This window comes from Lycorma delicatula, chromosome 5 (genome assembly GCF_047948215.1).
Source record: "Lycorma delicatula isolate Av1 chromosome 5, ASM4794821v1, whole genome shotgun sequence".
NCBI lineage: Eukaryota > Metazoa > Arthropoda > Insecta > Hemiptera > Fulgoridae > Lycorma > Lycorma delicatula.
The window spans coordinates 33,612,813-33,627,528 of record NC_134459.1 but is presented as its reverse complement, the minus strand read 5'-3'; the positions used below and the strand labels follow the sequence as shown (position 1 = coordinate 33,627,528).

General features: G+C 29.7%; 1 protein-coding gene across 1 annotated transcript in view; it reads left to right on the top strand.

Annotated features, from left to right (window-relative positions):
* The first annotated feature begins 211 nt into the window (after nt 1-211).
* LOC142324848 (copine-8-like) overlaps nt 212-14,716 on the top strand; it is a 55,684-nt gene continuing 41,179 nt past the window's right edge. Inside the window, exons 1-3 of the mRNA XM_075365893.1 lie at nt 212-632; nt 7,434-7,719; nt 11,763-11,993. Coding sequence (XP_075222008.1) covers nt 559-632; nt 7,434-7,719; nt 11,763-11,993 — 591 coding nt within the window. The 5' untranslated portion in view covers nt 212-558. The remainder of the gene's footprint in view (nt 633-7,433; nt 7,720-11,762; nt 11,994-14,716) is intronic.

Sequence of the window (14,716 nt, the reverse complement as noted above, 5' to 3'; positions counted from 1 at the left end):
GTAGTCTTGTGTAAGTACACTGTATGTACTTACAAATGACCGACGACGAATAACACAATTAAGACGACTACTTTGTGCATTCATTCCACTGATCTCTACATTAGTTCTCATCAGTAGTATTATATCATCTGTAATCGATATAATATATCGATGTTGATGATATTTCGTCATACATCGTAATACTTTGAAATATCGAATTATGTGGTTGATTATACAGTGTCAGCTGAGAAACTTATTGAGGAAGTTTGTGATTACTACAAATGATGTCATTTGCTAAGATCCATGTTGCCTTATCTTTTCATGTAACTGTGGTGTTTGTTTAACTGAACTTATTTTAGATCTGTTACCTTGTTTCCAATCAGTTTCAAAATTTTATTTTTTGTGGTAGATGTATGTAATTAATAGTCATGTTACTCACTCTCGTCGAGGATAATCAATTTGTTTCGTATGAATTAAAACTATATTTTTGTGTATTTCATAACTGTAGTCTTCTCTAATTTGAAAATATAATTTAAATAATTAATTTTTACTATTTTGGGAACCTTTTTGTTTGAATAAATGGCATCCAGTTTTGTTCCAGGTTCAAGTTTTGAAGCTCCTACCACAGAAGTAGAACTTTACATTTCTTGCAGGTATTTATGTGTATTTTCATTTAAAAGTTATTTTATCTAATTGTATTTATATGAATGCTTTTGAGAGTGGTATTATATTATTGAGAATTGTGTGAATGCTATTTGAGAATAGTAACTGATCAGTGTTTAAAACCAGTCATTAAATTGTTTCATTTTTATTTCTTGTTTCAATTACCCTGTATGTTGTTAGAATTAATATTGAATGTGTTCAGTCTTTCTTGTTACATACAATTTTTCCAGAAGAAAACTTTGTCGTATTAAATAAGTTGTGCAGTGAAAAATCTACTTTCTACTAATAATTTAATTACAAACCTTGGAATTGTGTAAAATACTGATAATTATAAACACAGGAAGTGAAAGAAGTTAAGCACTATTATATTGTTTTTGTATTGTCTTATTGAACTGTGATGAACATTAATTGTACTAAAATAGTTAAGAGAAACTCAAGGATATTTTCAAAAATAAGTATTAATGATCAGATGTGCATTTTTATTGATCATCTTAGTTTGATTATATAAAGGAAATAGTAAATATATATATAAAAATAAAAAAGAAACAGTACATTCATAAAACTTTGTAGTCTTTCAAATTAGTTACTGCACTTTATGTTACTAGATAATGCATGTGACTGTTGCCTATGCAATCTTTCTCTTTTTACTTCAATTTGTTACAGCCTTGCTTTTCAGCTTGGCTCCGCAAATCTTGGTTCTTGATCTCATTTTTTTAAATATTTTAATTCTCTTTATTTTCTTATTTGATGTGTTTCATCATTTTGTCTTCTGATTTCTGACTTTTTTTTTGGCTTTCAACTGTTCCCCTTTTATTATAATGCTGTGATCCAGGATATTGTGTGTGCAAATACACATGGTTTGGGCTCATATTTATATGTGTATCTGTTTTGGAGTCTGTTGGGATGTCACCAGAAGGAAATTGCATGTTTTAATAATGCCTTTTTAGCTTTTACTTGTTTTCTACTGATCTTCCATTAGATCAGATTTAATAGGTAGGCCTGACCACATGAGAAACAGCCAAACTATTCTCAGAAGCTTAGGGACGTGATTTTTATGAATTTGTTTGAATCTGGTTTTATTGGATAAATGTGTTAAACCATCGTTCCCAAGTCTTTCTCTTGCATTACCATGAAGTATTTGTGGCATTTTATTTACCATGTTTCCTTATAAGTAGAGTTCAGTTACTTTCTCAGAAGTATGTGTTTTCTTCTTTGGTCTTCACCTCATTCTATTACTTAATGAAGATTCTGATGACATCCTATTTTAACTATTCATTATTTAAATTACCCTGTAGTATCCATCTTTATCATTTTCTTTTAGTCGGTCAATTATTTAATTCTGTGACAAGTGACACCATTCTCTTTTTCTTTCTAGTTAATTGTCTTGCCTTGAATTTTGGGAAACCAATATAATGACAACCTAATTCAGTATTTCATTTTTTAATTTATTTTTAAATGTGAAAATGGAAAGTTTAGTTTTTAGATGATATTTTGTTTGAGCACTTTAGTAAATGATTATTTTTTTCTGTTTTAAGTAATGAATGTTTCTGTAAATAAGAGCCAATTTTTATGTACCTTCATTCTACAATGTAACATTAAATTTAATTCTTGTTAAGGTGATTATTTGTTTAACACCAGGCACAGTTATTTTATTTTTACAGCTTAATGGTAGTCCAGTTTCAGGTTATTGATCTGAAAGGTTTTCTTTCTTTTGTTAAGGAGTGCACCTATTTCTTTATACCACCTATTTATTTGATTTAAAAAAATATATATAAATTTGGAGCTATGCAATTAAATGATTGGTTTTATGTGTTGCTTTTAGTAACCTTTGCACTGTATTAAATTTATCTTTAATGTACATTTTTTTAATGATTGTATTATTGCATCATACTAAAACAAAAGCATATATTTAACAAGAAGAAATGTTATAATATATAACATAATTTCTTTCTCATATAATTATTAAGTTAACCATTATTAATAATTAATAACCTGTAATTATAATTACTATTACTATTAATTATAATTCAAAGTTGGTTTAAAATATTTACTTCTACTCTTCTAGTAATATGTTTTTTTTTTAAATTAAACTTTTAAGGAAATGTTGGTATAGGAATTTATCAATTAAAATTTAAGGAAGATCGCCTTTTGTTACTTTTAATAATTTATGTATAATTTTATCATATGTATGTGTTCCTTTTTTGTTCAGTTCTTTACTACACATATTTTCCAGTTCAGTTCGAATGTGGATCTTTCACTTACTTTATGAAGTATTATGAGCTCTGTACTACATAATTGTACTATGTAGCTCTGTAGTACTGCATTATGTAATATTTCATTCAGTGTCCCTCACATCATCATATACTGATGAATTTCAGAGATATAAGATGCAGATCGAAATCCTACTGCTTACTGTTAGTGAATTAAATGCTTCCTTTATATACAATGAGATATTGCATGCATTAAAAAACTCATGTGAAACCTTCCCTAGATCTGGACAATATTCGTCTCAGTATGCTCTCACACTTCCCAATTCAGCGCTACAACATGTATTGTGTATTTATCATGGTTTGTTCTTGACACAAGTTTTCCCACTCATCTGGTTGGAAGCCTTTTCGTACCACCACTTAAACCTGGTAAAGACAAAGCATACCCCTCAGGATACCAGCCTGTCTCCTTGACAAGTATTTCATGTAAACTTATGGAGAGAAAGTGAACTGCAGGCTTACATGGTATTTAAAGAAACATGCCCTTATACTTAACAATGTGGTTTCCTCAAGGACAATCTCCCATTGATCATCTAGTGTCACTGGAAACAGCTATCCAAAATATTTAAGTTCTGCCAGTGCCTTGTCGCTATTTTTTTTTACATCAGGCCATTTGTACGACATGGCCTGGCGATAAGGTATTCTAAGCACTATTAATGAATGAATGGGGAGTCATGGGCAATATGCTTGCCTTTATTAAGAGTTTCTTAAATAACCGATCTTTACGTGCTTGTGTTGGAGACTGTGTTGAATAGCATCAACGTGGAGAATGGAGTGCCTTAAGGAAGTGTATTAAGTGCCATCTTGTTTTCTGTAGCCATTAAGAGTATTACTACATCGATGCAGCTACTTGTCTCATGTTCTTTATTTGTTAATGATTTTGCTATATATATCAGGTCATGTTCAACTGCACAGCTGAGAGACTACTGCAGAATACTATATTTTACCTTGAAACTTGGTCCAAGGTTTCCAGCTTCACCTTATTGCATGAAACAAAATGTGTAGTCTTTTCTCACTTTTTTTTAACCTATGGGACCACTGTATGGTATGATTAACCATAGCCTGACACTGTTTTTGGCGGGACATAGTGGTTTCAGGGTGTACCGTTTTAGGTTCGTCCTGGACCATTCATTCATTCAGTTGTCCTGTCTGTGAAGAGGAGGAAATAGAAATTATGTTGCAAGGAGAGGAGCAATGGGTGGCAGTGCAAGATTTGCTAGGCCTCTCTCATGAAGGAGTTACAAGCCTTGGAAGGAGGTCGAAGGAGACGGAGGGCTGAGGGTCGGGGGACTGGTTGTTGGTGGAGCACCTAGGGGGCTACATACTATAGAGGAGTTTTGCAAGGGCAGGAATCGTTGGAGGGTTCCGGGTCGGACAGGCTTGCAATTGAGTGCCTGGGGGGCCCCTGAGCATATGGAAGTCGCCTTGGTGCGATGAAGCCGTGGGCCCTTCGTATCGGGTGTCCGATGGCGTTCTTGTGGGTATGGAGGACGATTGCTGTGGGTAACTACTGATCGTGAGTTCTGGCTGTGTGACTTGGTTGTCTGTGTTTTGATGATTGCCTTTTGCTTGTGGTTCTATGGGTGTTCCCAGAAAAAAAAATTACTATTTGTCAGTGTTGTTGTGATGTGTGTGGGTTGTTTGTTGAATCTGGTATGGTACTTGGCATGAGTGATTGTGTGAGTGTCTGTTTATTTAGGTGTTTCAGTTGTGATTGCGGTGTCAGATTGTGTGTGTGGCCGTATCCCCCTTCCAGAAGTAATGCTACATAAGCGGTTCCCAGGAGGGGTGGATAGCCAGAGGTGGAGGTTTAGTCAGTAGTGTACAGGAACAGATACGCACTTAATAACATCTTGCAGAACATGTTAGCAAGACTGGCACTGCTTCAGTGCCTGTAAATGGGGTTCCTCCACCTCATTAAAAAAAAAGAAAAAAGCCATCTTACGTGGGTTAAACACCTAAAACGATTAAAAACGAAATGTTTGAATATTCTAGATATGCTGCAATCCTTAGCAACACCAATTGGGGAGCCAATCATTACGTAAAAATGTATGTTGCATTTTTATTATTCCTTAGTTCAGTCCCATTTGAATTATGGTTGCATCGCCTACTCTTCAGCACGTCATTCTGTGCTTAAGGTGGTGAATGCTGTACATCCTGCTTTCCTTTGTCTTGCTACAGGTGTCTTTAGATCAAGCACACCACTTTCACAAGCATACTTGTTGATTGTGGTGAGCCATCACTTTGGGATACAGGACCAGCTGCTGGCATCTTACTCTGCAACTGGCGTCTTAAAGAGCAACCGAATCACCTGGTTTCTAAAAGTCGTCTGCGAACCCTAATTTACAATGATTTGAAGACCATCCACCTTATACTGCACCAATGGCTATTGTACCCAACGTTAACTCTAACTTTTAAATTTTTACACGCCTATTTTCCCAACCTATCGTTGTTCAGATCCTCTGTGGAGAATTGAACCCATAAATTTTAATTTTGACTTACCATATATAAAAAAAAAAATCTAACACTTCTATAGTCTTTCCAATGTTTTACGAATTACTCTCCAAGACGAACCCAGATGAAATGGTCATACACAGATGGGTCAAAACAGAATGATATTGTTGGATGTACACTTATTGTTAATTACAGAACCTATATGTTTGGTCTACCTAGTATTACAAGTTTCTTCACTATTGAACTGCATGCCATCAATAAGGCTTTAAATATTATTAACCAAAATACCAACATATCCTTATTTGTAGTGACTCATACAGTACACTCCAAGCTTTAGAAGATTTGTATTGTAGACATCCTAATAAAGGTCAAGGAACGGTGGGGGGTGTGGCGATCGGAACGTCACTAGGCGGGTGGGTGTCTTTCCCTACGGGGTTGGGATGTTGACATCCTAATGTCACTGAAATCTATAATTCAATCACTGAGTTGAACCATTGCAACAAACAAGTGAGTTTTTGCTGGATCCCTAGCCATGTGGGAATTCTGGGTTATGAAGGAGCAGATTCCACTGCTAAAGACACATGTAGTCAACCATCTTTCACCATTCATGTTACTCTGCTGATTTTATTAATTCTGTAAAACACACTCTTTGAGGAAAGTGGCAAAGTGACTGGACTGCTAAAGTAGATAATAAACTCAGACACATCAAGGATACTGTGCTGCTATGGGACTCTTCATGTAGAAAAATCCGCCAAGAGAAAGTGGTCCTCTGCCAATTTCAGTAGGGAGATACCAGTGCTACTCACAGGTAACTGATGTTATTATAAAATGCACCACTGTGTGTATGATTTGACTGCTGCTTTACTATATGCATTTCCTTGTGGATTGCAGATGTTATGCAGCCTTCTTCCATTGTAAATTTAAGTTCCTAAATAACATTTTTAGATATATTAAAAATGTTTTAAACTGGGTGTTGCTATTACTTCTTAAAAATACCAATATGCTTCTTAAAATGTAATATTATTTGCCACTTGACAATTTTTGAACCAATTCTTGTGTTTGTTTCTATATTTTATTTTTGTTCTAACCATTTTTATTATTTTAGTTTTTTAGTATTATTATTACAGTTTAAATATTAGTTGTTAATTTTTTTGTTTATCCAAGAAGTGTAAAGGGCTCCACACTCTTCTAGAACCTCGTTAAATTTTATATTTTTTATGTGTGTTTTTCTTTTTAAATAAATATGTCTTATTTTTAAGATTCCTACTGTGATAGTAGTTTTAAGTAAATCTTTAGTGATAGTTTAGCTGTGATATTAGTTGTAGGTTTTTTATATTTTAGTTTTATTTTTATGATAAGTTTGTGCCAGGTGATGATAATATGAAAGTATTTTTCATCCCTCCCAAGAAAAAAAACCAATATACCATATTCACTAGGGATAGCAGATAGGTATTTTAATTCTGTTGTGCTGATTATTAACGTTATGAGATCTGCGAATATGCTGTTTTTTTATTGATTTATGTAGTTAAGTGATTGTTTCTTACAAGTATATTAGTATAGAGATTGGTTAAATCAAATGATGCTAGTTTGGAGTAGTGTGATATGTTTACAACTTTGATTTTGTGTGCTCTTTATATAAAAGTTTATTTTGAGAGTTACATCTGGCCTTTAAATTATCTTACATTAGTTCACATCTGACTGATAGTTTTGCCCATGTCTAGTTTGTGTATTGGGATTTTACTTTCTTTTTTGACTGATATATTTTGACTTATCAGCAATTGCCGATGAAGCATGTACTTTGAATTGCATTATAGCATATAAATTTAGTTCTAAAATCTACATTGTTTAAGACATTTATTTCTTTACTTTATGAAATAGTATTATTGTAGATATTCATTCTATTCATTTAAAATAATTATATAAAAAATAATGATGGTGTTCATTTAACACTTTAACATTTTTCATGTAGTTTAATAAAGAATGTAAACTTTTGTAATTTATTTTTTAAAATAATTATGAAAAATATTAAATCATTGTTTTCCTTAAAAATAAATTCTTTTCATATTTCAGATCTTTACCAAAAATGGATTTGCTATCGATGTCTGACCCGATGGTAGTAACATTTGTTCGTCCATTTGGTGAGACTCAGTTAAAAGAATACCACCGAACTGAAGTCATAAACAATTGTCACGATCCAAATTTTGCATCAAAAATTCATATACTATATAAATTTGAAGAACAGCAATTATTACAATTTAGAGTTTATGATGTGGATTCAGAGAGTAAAAAACTCAGTGATCATGATTTTATTGGTATGGCATCTTGTACACTCGGACAAATTGTTAGCTGTGGAAAGGTGAATTACTTTGGTTTAACTATAGATTATTTTTTGTGAAATTTAAGATTACCAAATGTTTGAAAGATTATTTATTATTATCATTGTTTTAGAATATTCAAAAATAAAATTGATGAGGTAACAAAAAATCAGTTTAAGTATTGCAAGTATTTGTGAAGTAATTTTAACTTAAGTAAATAACAAGAAAAAAAGAATTATTATTAATTATCTTAAGTAAATAAATAAATGGCTTTTTTATATATTGAAAAAACTTTTTATAACGTTAACTAGTAGGTTAATAGTAAGGTTTTGTGATGTGCACTTTTATTCATATATAAAGATTAGAAAGTCTGATGTCATCAGATAGATATCAGAGTCCTGAGTTGGGCTTTTCAGTTACTATATAGGAAACAGTTCCTGAAGTTTCTTAATATATAGGAAACAGTTCCTGTAGTTTTGAGATTATGTCCTCAAAACTACATAAATATCAAGGACCCAGTTATGTAAACAGAATCTCACACCCTTATTATGCATCCAGTAGGTGCCTCAGCAAAATCCACCTAAAATTACACTGCAGTAGTTAGTAAGAAAGGGATGATGTATCAGGAACAATGAAATAAGACAAACACAATCTACCCAAAGAAGGTTCAACCACCCTCTAGGTAATGGGTGTAGTTCCTAAAAAGAATGGGATGTCTTTATTCAGAATGGGAGCATCATAACAGTTGTCAATAATTAGTGATCAACTTAAACATATGCTGTAACAAATTTGTTTTTATTCCACATACTAGAGAATCATTTGAGGACAGGCTTTGATTTCATCAATGAAAACCTTCATAAATTCCCATAATTGTTTAGCATTTGAAAATATAGTGATAAACTGTAAACTGTTTCTCTGGATGAAGATTTACAAGAGATAACCTAAGCAAGGTTTATGAATTAAAAATATTTCTTGAATTATTTTTGAGCTTTTCTTTTTGCATTATGTGGTAGTGCTCCCCAAACTCTAATATGGACTGTAGAAATAGTTAAAAGAAAAAACCGGAAACTTTAAAGCTATGATATTTAATGTGCTGATTTGAAGAAGGAAATTTAATTATGGAGGAGCACTGTAAGAAAAAATGGAGTTGATGAATTACTATGACCCATCAACTTCTAATGTACTTTTCCAATGTACTTATTTGTTGAGCTCCAAGTAAAAAGCAAATTATTTTTTTGAAATTAATCTTAAAAAGATTAATTTCAAAAAAATAATTTATTATAAATTATATTTATGTTCTATTAAATAAACTACCTAGTACAGTATATTGAGATAAGACATATCTTACCTTAATTTTTCATGAAAGAAACATTAGTATATAGAAAACCTACATTATATAACAGTTCATAAAGAATCAAATCATCCTCGGTTTCATAAAATTAACACTTATATAAATGTGATTAATAGGACAAACAAATACACACATATTAATAAAGAAAAGTTAAATAATTAAATAAACATCATAAAACATATAGTAGGTAAAAATGGATATGATACTACTTTAATAAATAATATTTATAAAAAAACACTTATCAAAACAAGATAATCTTACAGTCCTTATAATATCTTACAATCAATACATAATAAGACTTATAAAAGTGAAAACATGCTTAAAAAATTTATGGACTAGTAATACCATTGAAAGCATTACTAAAATTTACAATGAAGAAATATTTAATCCGGCATACAAACCCAATAACTGCATAATAAAATATTAAAAAAACAAAAATAATAATAAAATAAACAATCTGTGTGGCATTTTTAAAATTAAATGTATTGATTCTGATGGTATTTATATAAGAAAAACAAATAGATCCTTTAAAAGTAGATTTCTTGAACATTATAGAAATTACAAAAATAATAAATTAGATTTATCTAATGTAGCAGACCATCAAATAAATAATAAATATTCTATTTCTATATTAACACAAATTTAGATATTAATAAAGATGACATAAAATTAAGTATATTAGAAAAAATATTTCATTTATAAATATAAACAAAATTTTAATTTAACAAAGCATCACAGTTTTTAAGGGGTGTATGAGGAGACTCTCTTATAAAAACTGCTGTAGATAGTAGCACTCATGTAAATTAATATACAATTTTCATTATTTTAAATCTTTATTATGCAATAATGGAATAATTTCAGTCATGATTGAGAATATGGGATCCCATGAAAGTACAATAGGATATCTTAATTAATTGTATTAATTAGGATATGTTAATTACAATAGGATATAGGTTATTATAGGATTATAAATTATGACCTAATTTTACTTTTAACTTGTTTTATATTTTTTAAACTTGTCATATAAATTTAAAGAACATGGTTTCTATATCCATTTTTTAGTTTATTCAATCTCTTACTTCTTCAAAATATCTGTAAAATATATATTTTTTTTTTTATTACTGTATGGTTAAACATTTTTTGAGAGGGTATAGTGCAAGGAGTAAAGGGTATAGAGAACTGAAATACCAATATTAACCTATGTAATAAAAAGTGTAGGAACTACATCTTTACAGATGCTATAAAAATGTCTGTTGTCATGTAATTGACAAAAACACTATTAACCTTTTCAGCGTATAATTTGACTTAAGTCAAATGACTTCATATGTTAAATGCATAACCTGAAAATTTGTAATTTTACTGCATAGACTGCATTAATAGTTGCGTGGTGAATTTTGAATATGTTAAGTGTTTTACATTCAGCTTTTGTATGTAGAAATGATTTCTGGTTATGTAATGTTTTTGTTTTCTTCACATCTTTAAATAATAATTTATATAAAATGATTATTTTTATCTAATTCTTTATGATGTTTTTTAAAGTCTTGCTAATGAAAAAAGGCACCACCTGTGTGTGAGGTTTTATATTTTTTCAATCAGTTGTGAGTATAAAAAACATTTGTAGTATTAATCTGTTTTGTTTTTTGTATACAAAATATAATTTTATTTTTATCCTCATACAATTTCAGGTCATTCTGATGATTTGGCCTAAGTGGACCTGTTAATATCTTTTTAGGGCAGGAGCAAAGAGGTGGGTGGGCCATTTTACCAATAAATCATAATCTATGAAATGCCATCCTATATAATCTATTTTGAATAGTGCAGTTTTTGAAAAAAAAAAATGAAATGTAACAAAAATCAGATAAAATGTTTTAACAGAAACATAACTCAGGGTTGTAAAGGAAACTGCATAAATAGAAGGAATTAAATCAAGTGGTTATAATCCATCAGTTAGAAAGAATAATTAAAAAAATAATAGGAGAACAGATTTTAAATTAAAACAAGGACAATTAAATGAAATTACTTGATAGTTAATGGTAAAGTAATGATTAATTTTTATGATAAGTTAAAACTGTAACAGCAGTCATTTTTAACAGATGGTGATATTATATTTATTTAAAAATTAATTAAATTGTTAGGAAAATATTACCTACATTAAAAAAATATTATTTATATTTATTTGGTTTTTTTTTTGTTAAATAACAAAATCATTAAATAATGATTAATTTACCACTAAAATTTAAAAATATGTTTATTGAGAAAAGAGATTCATAAACTTCCTTAAATTTTTATCTTAAAGGGATGAATTTTTAAAGGTAAATTGGTAAATTTATACTTCTGATTATGGCCTTTTGATAATTTACATTTAATAAAAAATTTAGAAAAATAAAATTAGTTATAGAATATTGAAATTACAATAAGTTATTGATTAGTTTGTAAGTTACAAAAAACTACAATTAAAAGTATAAATTGCCTACACCCCATAAAATTTCAAAATACTGTAATGAAATTTTATTTTTCTAATCAATTCAGCAAAAACTACAACTTTGAGTAAAATTAAATATGCGATAAAAAGGTTAAATCAGTTCAAGGATTAATCAGTATGAGAAAACTTTATGAAGTTTTATTTTTATTTTTAATAAATTATGAATACCACTAATTTGCAAAAGATAACTGCTTTAAAGTGAAAGTATACTATATTTCTATTTTTTTTTTATTTTGCTTTTTTTCTGTTAGGTGAAATTGCCATTGACACGAAAAAATGCTGATGATTCTTTAGGGATAAATTATGGTTTTATTATAATAACTGCTGAAGAACTGTCGACTGTTAAAGATGAAGTTACATTGAAGTTTAGTGGCCATAAATTGGACAAAAAAGCCTGTTTCAGTTGGGGTTGGTGTGATCCATTTTTAGAAATATATAAACTTACGGATTCTCAAGAGTACTTACTGGTGCATAAAACTGAGGTAAAACTTCATTTTTTTTTATAACAGAGAAGAATAATAATTACATAATCTAAATTGAAAGTAGCTTTTTTATGTTAAATGACCAGTTGGTCAGGGCTCACTTCGCTCGCCTGATCATCTAGCTACATGGTTCTGTGCCCCCTTGATCTCCGGAGCCCAGGTAGGACCAGGTGAACTCCGGAGCTGACCCAAGGGCACCATGGGAGCTATTCGAAGGCCATAGAGCTCACTTCATCCACCATTCCTGCAGGGCTCGCTTTGCTAGCCACTTCCCCAGAGCTGGCTTAGCTTTCTGTTCCTGTCTGGACCCTCACAATGTCCATTACCCTCATAATTGTGAGAATAATACTGTTAAATTACAATTAAAGTATTCAGGCTGTATAGAAACCTAAAAAAGAAACTAAATTATAAAAGACAGAATAGTAGTAACTATGATATCTAAAGTACAGACACCTTTAACGACAAAAATATCATAAGTTATTTCTGTTGCCATTGAGACAGAAATATTATAATGAAGTAAAAGGATTATTATTTTTTTCTTTAATGATATCTTTAATTTATAACTTCAACCCCGAGGTGGCTAGGGCCTCAGTCTATGGCTTAAAAACTTCCATGGAATAACATAAATTTACCCTGCAAATTTGAAAACAGTCACTTGGTTCTTGTGTGATGCTGTTACAAACAAACTCATCAACAAACAAACAGGTTTTATATATAAGATTAATGTGTTAATTGAACAATTTTATGCAAGATAATGTCTGTAGCTCTCAAGGTGTAGTATTTGTTAATAACAGACTTAAGTTTAAGTTGTTTTAATCTTTAAAAATAAAATTTTTATAATAAAGCTAAGAAATTGTTTAATTTGTAATTATTTTCATATAAATATAAATTGACATTTATTTATCGTACTTTATTAGATTGTTGCTGGTTTAGACAAGAATAAATTCATTTCTTTTTTGCAAATTTCAATTTAACATATAATGAAAGCAAATAGAAGTTTATATATTTTTATGACAATCTTGTATATAAAAAAAAACAGCAAAATGCCACATTCTGTTACCTTTTTGTACATTATCGCACTTTGGGTTATGGTTTGCAGTTTGCAGCTGTGGTATGATTGTGTGTAAGTGTATAGGTCATGTTAGTAAGAATTAACATATGTGTATTTGTGTAGTTATATTAGTAGAGAAGATATTTTAATGTAAGTATGGTTGTTAGCAATTGTATAGTGAGAAAAAAATTCAACCAGCCTGGGCCCCTGGGGCTGCTACGCACTCCACTCTATAAAGTTGATGGAACTAAACGATGTTAAGCATCTTGTATGACAGTGATGTTTTAACTCAATTGAATGATTTAACAGTTGTGGATTTGACTAGTTTTACTCTGCTGGATACAGAAGTAAAAGACCTGGTTTTTTAAAAGTATTTAATAAAAATTGATATCAGTTTAAAAATGAAAATGTAGTAGAATGCAATACTGAGTTTTGCAAACAGATTGAAGTCTAAAAATATGTAAAAGTATAAATTGCTTTATTTATGAGTTGAGCAATTAGTTTGGAAATCATCATTAAAATTTAAGAAAAAAGAACAGTGTTTCCTTTTTGATGTTTTGTTGTTGCCAATTTAATTCATGTATTTTGTGTAGTATTTTATGAAGATTGATGTATTGTCAGAAAGTAAAAAATATGCTGTAATCATATAGTTGTTAAAAGAACTCCTCTCAATATGTTAATTTTTCTTGTGAAAAATTTTTTATTTGTGAATTTATAATTTTGTAATCCACCATTGTGCTTGCAAGTATAGAATGAGTATATTGTATAAGTGACTGTATGAATGTAAATAATTTATTAGCAGTTGAAGTCAGAATAAAAAAAAAAACAAAATAAAAACAAATTGCAGTATAGTGTCGTGCAATAAATACTGTCTAAAAACTAAATTAAATTTCATCCACACTTTGAAAGATTTTTTTCAGATGAAAGTAAACTAAACTAAGTATTTGCAATAATTATTTCATTACAAAAATGTTGTTTTTTTAATATGTGATAGATGAATATACTGGAAGTATAATGTACTGACAAACTTTTGAATTTATTCATATATTTTGTACTCTTATAAATTCAGCAACAGCTTACTGTCTGTACCCAAGTTAAATTGAGTTCTTCAGAAACAACTGTGAAATCATTTTGTAAAGCCCATCAAATACATTTTCTGTGATAAAGGAAATTGAATTTAATATTATGACCTGAGTTAATATTCAGGCTTAGGTCACACACATCGTGCAGATTTTTCATATACTCAGGCTTAAAATTGAAAGTGTTAATTAAAATATACATTGTTTTTGCAAAATATAAGCATATTTTATATTGTAATAAATATTTTGAAAGATTGACATCATCTGAATCTTTAGAACAAAATTAATTTAATTATAGTTTTTTGAAAGGAATTTTAAATTCTGAAATTTGTTGTTGTATCATGAAGGAAATAAAAATTACATTTAAAAAGATAATCAGTTTTTTATAAAAGTATATTGAAACTGATTATTGTGTGACTTTTCTTAAACTATATCCTTGTAATAAAAATTCATTTACTTCAGTTATTGTGACAAAAATTATAAAAGGAAGTCGACAATATATGCTATTAGTTAAAAATTATATTGATTCTACTTGGACACTACTGGTGCAAAAATCACAAAAAAATTATAAATTTGATTTAGTTTTAATAGGA